At 56.2% G+C, this 6,000-nt stretch overlaps 1 protein-coding gene across 1 annotated transcript in view; it reads left to right on the top strand.

Annotated features, from left to right (window-relative positions):
• The first annotated feature begins 2,964 nt into the window (after positions 1-2,964).
• The window catches only part of REXO1 (RNA exonuclease 1 homolog), a 50,642-nt gene continuing 47,606 nt past the window's right edge, over positions 2,965-6,000 (top strand). Inside the window, exon 1 of the mRNA XM_066566312.1 lies at positions 2,965-3,154. Coding sequence (XP_066422409.1) covers positions 2,965-3,154 — 190 coding nt within the window. The remainder of the gene's footprint in view (positions 3,155-6,000) is intronic.

Raw genomic sequence — 6,000 nt, 5'->3', positions numbered from 1 at the left:
ACCCTGGGCTCTGCTGGGATGCCGTGGGAGCAATGGGCAGGAGGAGGCAGCAGCCTGTGCCCAATTTGGAAAACAAAGAGGGTTTTTTTCACTTACCACTATTACAAAACACAACCTTGCAGTCTTTCCCTTGTCCCTCCCTTTGGCCAAGGCCAGCTCCTCCTCGTGCACCTTCCTCTGCATCACCCACTTGTTCCTGGCATTGCCCTTGAGCCTCCCATCTCTCCTTGCACATGAGGTGAGGCTCTCCTGGACCATCCTGAACCCCAGGCTGGGCTGTCCCGTGGGATTTCCCCTCGAGGGTTGGGTCCTTGCTGGCTGAGAACAGCCTCACCTGCTGCAGATGGAGTCTCCCTGCTCTGAGCACCCAGCAGGGGCAGTGCCAGGGGATTCCCAGGAGCTGTGGATGCCCCTGTCTGGGTTTGAACAGACAGGTGTGTGCTCAGGAAGGCAGGAGCCTCCCCTGAAATGGAAAATGTAAACCCCCTCTCTCTGAATTGTTATAACTTTGAAATTAAGGGGCTCTCAGGCAAAGATATGGGAATAGGAATAACAGTTCTTTACTAGGAAAACTAAAAATACAAATGCAATAGTACAAACAAACCCTGCCAGAGTCAGACCATGCCCTGTCCCCTGTGTGTCAGGGGGTGGCACAGCCCCATCCCATGGGGGCTCAGCCCTCCTGCAGTGCCAGCTGTGGTTCTGCTGGAGCAGGGATCCTGCACAAGGGGGGAGTTTTCCTCTGCAGCTCCAGGGCTGCTGGAGATGGGCCTGGGCTCCCTCTGGCCATGCAGGGCAGCAGAAGCTGCTCCTCTGGCAATGCACTGGGCAAAGGCTGCTGTGCTGTGCCAGGCTCACATTGGATCCAGGTAGGAATGCTGGGCTCCTGCCCTGGGCGCAGCATCTCCCCATGGGATGATGGAATTGGATCAGCCCTGCAGGGACACTCAGTGGCCATGGACAGCAGAGATCTCCTGGAGGGAGGGTTGGTGTGGGAGAGATGAAGAAAAAACTGCCCAAAGAACAGCAGAGAACTGCCCCAGCTCTGACAGGTGGTATAATAGAATACACATCCCCAACCACATCTTCCAACCTAAGACAGCCTCACATGACTGATTCCCACAGGGCTGGCTCCAAGTCCCTGCTATGGGCTCAACCAAAGCGCTGTCACTGCGTGCCTCAGTTTCCCCACTGGTGAATGCAGCTGTGTGACTGCCTGGGGCAAGGAGGGGGCTGGGCCCTCATGGGATGTGGAACCAGTTCTTGGCCTGGACTTGGCCTCGGGTCGCTGCCCAAACCCGCCCAGGGTGCTGCTGCTCTCCAGGAGGCCCAAGCTGTGCTGGGACCCAGGGAGCTGCTCTGAGGTGCTCCATGCTGGGGTGGATGGGCTGGGCTGGGGCTGGTTCTTTTGAATTTTAAAAGCTCCCTAGAATGCTTTAGGATGGTTCTTTAGATGATGTTATAATTATCTTTCCATGGTAGTCGATGCTGAGGCAGTGGTCTGTGCTGGGAAGGTTGTCCATGGTGGTGTTAAAAACAGGACCACACTCCCGGTACTAAAGTGCTTTCAGCGTTTATTATAATAAAGAGAAAGGCCTAAAGCAAGGGGCCTGGGCTGAGCAGGAGCATTCCTGTCGAGGATGCTGCAGCACCGGTGCTGGGGCTTCCTCGCAACTTCCCTGGGTGAGAAGCCCTTCTTTATCCTGTTTTTTGTCCCTTTGGATTGGTTTCTTTTTGGATCCTTCATTTGCATGGAGGTTTAAGGTGCTTGATTGGCCCATTACAGTTCTGTCTGTTTCTCTCTGGGGGTGGCGCACTCTACTGAGGTGTGTTATGGTATGTTGAGTACAGTATTTCTTATAACCACCCTTTTAACCCCTTTTACCATAACCAAACTAATAGTACGTGTTTAACAATTACCAACTATTTTACAACCGTTTCTAGCCTATTTTTAACAGGGGTCCATGCTAGGCATTGATCCATGCTGGGGCTGGTGGTCCATGCTGGGAATACTGGGACTGGGGCAATGGTCCATGCTGGGGTCTGCAGGCTCTGCTGATGTGGTCCCTGGTGCTCCACCGTGGTCTGTGCTGAGGATTCTTGGCTGATGTGCCACAGAGCAAGGAGCCCGTGACCATCACTGTGCCCACAGCTGGCAGCAGGGTGAGGTGGCTCTAGCTCTGGGGATGAACCCTCAGCCAAACCCAGCCAAGCTTGGATTACAGAAACCTGGAATATCCTGAGCTGCGAGGGAACCATGAGGATCATTGAGTCCAACTCCCTGCAGACACCCAAGAACCCCACCCTGAGCACCCTGAGAGCGCTGGTTCTGCATGGCAGCTCTGCAGCCCGGCCGGACCCGAGGGAACGGGAGCGCTGGAGCTCGGCTGGAGCCCAGGAGACTGAGGGGAGGCTCCCCGGGGGCTGCAGCTCCTGCCCAGGGCAGGCACAGGGGCAGGGGCTGAGCTCTGCTCTGGGACAGGGACAGGAGCCCAGCAAGGGCTGGAGCTGGGCCAGGCCTTGGCATGGAGCTCAGGGCAAGGTTCTGCCCCCCGAGGCTGCTGGGCACTGCCCAGGCTCCCCAGGGAATGGTGCCAAGGCTGCCACAGCTCCAGGAGCTCCCAGGGCTGCTCAGGGTGGGGTTCTTGGGGTGGCTGTGCAGGGACAGGGGCTGGGATCCATGATCGCTGCGGATTCCCCTCAGGCCATCCCCGATCCCCCTCAGGCCATTCCCGGTCCTGTGGCCGCTCCCGGCCCCGCCTCAGCCCCGCCCGCCCCGCCCCGCTCTCAGGCGCGCCGCGGGCAGCCCTGTGCGGGCAGCGGCGTCGCGGGGTCCTCGCCGCCGCGCCCGGCGCTCCCAAGATGGCGGCGGGGCCGGTACCGGCCGTGTGAGGCGGGAGCGCGTCCCGGCCGCCCGCGGCTCCTCTGCCCGCCCGGCCCCGCTCCCGCCCCGCAGCCGGCGGGATGCTCAGATCCACCGGCTACTTCCGCGGCATCGACTGCCCGTTCCTCAACGCCGGGGGGTCGGGGCCGGGCCGGGGGTGCCGCAGGCCCTACTGCCATTTTCGCCACCCCCCGGTGGCCCCGGCGCCGTGCGGAGCCTCCGGAGCCTCAGGCGACCCCAGCGTGGGGCTCCCGCTCGGACACGGCGCAGGTACGGCCCGGCCCGGCCCGGCCGCGGTGCCCCCTCACCTTCCCACGGCCCCGTCTCCGGGTGCGGCCGTTCCCGTCCCCGCCGCCCCGGCCCGGTCGTGCTTTCGCCCCCCGCCCCGTGTGTTTTCCCCCCTGCGAGGGCAGGCCCGTGCCTGGCCTCCTCCTCTGCCGCCTGCCACCGTTCAGGGCCCGGCTCAGCCCCCAAGCCCCTCCGCAGTGCAGATCCTGGGGTCTGCCGTTGTCACCGGCGGAGCCCGGCCGTGCCCTGCCCGTGGCTGTCAGCTCGCCCTGGGGCCCGGGGAGGATTTGAAGGAGCCGTGCGGCCCCAGCGGGTGAGGGTGGCTGGGCTCGGTGGGATCCCACCGGGTGTTGGCGAGCAGCGTCCCGAGGCTCCGGGACAGCCCCAGCGCTGCCCCGGTCCCGTTCTTTGTCGCTGCGGGCACTGGGCTCACGAGGCGCTGAGGTGTCAGGCCGGTTCCAGAGCTGCTGACAGCTCCCGTTAGATCCAGGAGCTGCCTAGAGCAGGGAGGCAAGGCCCAGGCTGGGCTTGCTGGGCTCTTTGGGGGGCTGTGGTCAGGCAGACCCTCCCGTGGTCCATGCTGGGGCTGGTGGTCCATGCTGGGAATACTGGAATGTGCTGGGAATACTGGAATGTGCTGGGGCAGTGTTCCATGCTGGGGCCAGAGGTCCATGGTGGTCCATACTGGGAATACTGGAATGTGCTGGGAATACTGGAATGTGCTGGGGCAGTGCTCCATGCTGGGGCCAGAGGTCCATGGTGGTCCATACTGGGAATATCAGAATGTGCTGGGGCAGTGGTCCAAGCCTGTGAGGAGCTTGTGGGGCTCAGGGCACTGCCAGGCTTCTCAAAGGCAGCCTGGCACAAACCCCCAGTGATTGAGGCAGTCATGGAGTGTCCTGAGCTGGAACAGACCCACCAGGATCAATAGTGAGCTATTGTTGGCCCTTCTTCCAGCAGCTCTTTTCATTTTATTTATACACATTATTTGCTGTTCTGCTGATTTATAGGCAGAAAAAAGCCTTCATTCTTCTCCCCAGAAGAGCATTCTTTATGTCAAAGCTTTGTTATTTCTGTTAGGTATAATGGGATAATAATGCTGGTGTGGACAGTCTCTAATAATCTGAAGCAGAAATTGCCAAAACAAAGCCTAGTTTGTGGTTTTTTTGTGTGCTTACTTAACTTTGGGTTGCTCTCAAGTTTGGAAGAGGATTAATTATTGATGTCTCCTGGTTACCAGGCCAGCTTACCACCAATACTAGTTTAGTTTAAAATAAAAGAAGCATTCTCAGGGCTGTCACAGGCAGATAATTGTTAGAAAGACAAAGTCTTTTTTCCAATTTTAAAATTCTTTTGAATTTTAAAAGCTCCCTAGAATGCTTTAGGATGATTCTTTAGATGATGTTATAATTACCTTTCAGTGTGCTGTTCCTGCACATCTTTAAATATCTGAATGTCAGTTTTGGAACTGGAATTGCTCATTTTGGCCTGCACAAGGTACTGCTGTGCTTGGAGGTGGAAGTGGGGAAGGGAAAACCTCTGTGTGCCCCTGGGAAGTGTGTGAGGCTCCCAGAGCTGGCTGGAAGTGTTGGTGTGAGCTGAGTGTGAAGGACAAGAAAAAAATACCCCAGTGCCTTGCTAGGCTTGGCCTGGGCGTGTCAGACACAGGAGAAGCAGCCTGAGCTTTGGGGAGTAAGAGTTTCCTTTCAATCATGGAATTGTTAAGGTTGGAAAAGCCTTCCAAGGTCATCAAATCCAACCTTCAGCCATTGTGGTCACCACCAACCCCTGTCCTCTAGAGCCACATCCACACATTGTTTGGACACTTCCAGGGATGGGGACTCCACCAATGCCCTGAGCAGCCCCTTCCAGTGCTTGACAACTTTTTCTATGAAAAAAATATGTTTTCTTAACTCTATATTCTATATATTCTGTATTCTATATAGTCTATATTCTCTGTATTCTGAATTTCTCATAGAATTTCTCATAGAATTTCTCATAGAATTTCTCATAGAATTTCTCATAGAATTTCTCATAGAATCTCTTATGGAATCTCTTATGGAATCTCTTATGGAATCTCTTGTGGAATCTCTTGTGGAATCTCTTATGGAATTTCTTGTAGAATTTCTTATTAGAAATTCTTATTCTTATAGTCTTAATATTCTATTCTATTCTTGTTTCTTAATAGAAATTCTTATATAGAATCTATATAATTTCTATATTTTCTTACTATCCAACCAAATCTACAGCACTTAGAAGAGTTTTTTTGGCAAAGAAGAGCCCCACTGTGGGCCTGGTTTCCCAGGGGAAGGTTCTGTCACTTTGAAAGAAGCAGGATGACGAGGCTGAGCTCCAGGCACTGCTCCCTGCAGGCAGCTCAGAGCCTGTTCCTGCCTCTTTCCCAAACTCTTGGCATGCAGCACATGGCACAGCTGGCATAACAGGGAGCTGTGAGTTCTGTCTCAGCTCAGGGTTTGCCTCCAGACATTTTTTAATGTTGGTTCTGTGTTGGCTCCCACCTGCAGAGCTGGGCACCAGCAGCAGGAGGACGTGGAGCTGCTGGAGCCAGGCCAGAGGAGGCACGGAGATGCTGCAAGGGCTGGAGCCCCTCTGCTCTGGAGCCAGCCTGGCACAGTGGGGGTGCTCACCTGGACAAGAGAAGGCTCCAGGGACACCCCAGAGCCCCTGGCAGGGCCTGAAGGGGCTCCAGGAGAGCTGCAGAGGGACTGGGGACAAGGCCTGCAGGGACAGGAGCCAGGCAATGGCTCCCAGTGCCAGAGGGCAGGGCTGGATGGGATCTTGGCAATCAGGAATTGTTCCCTGTGAGG

The sequence above is a fragment of the Molothrus aeneus genome, chromosome 27 (genome assembly GCF_037042795.1).
Source record: "Molothrus aeneus isolate 106 chromosome 27, BPBGC_Maene_1.0, whole genome shotgun sequence".
In the NCBI taxonomy this organism is placed as follows: domain Eukaryota; kingdom Metazoa; phylum Chordata; class Aves; order Passeriformes; family Icteridae; genus Molothrus; species Molothrus aeneus.
This window is presented reverse-complemented; position numbering and strand designations above follow the sequence as displayed.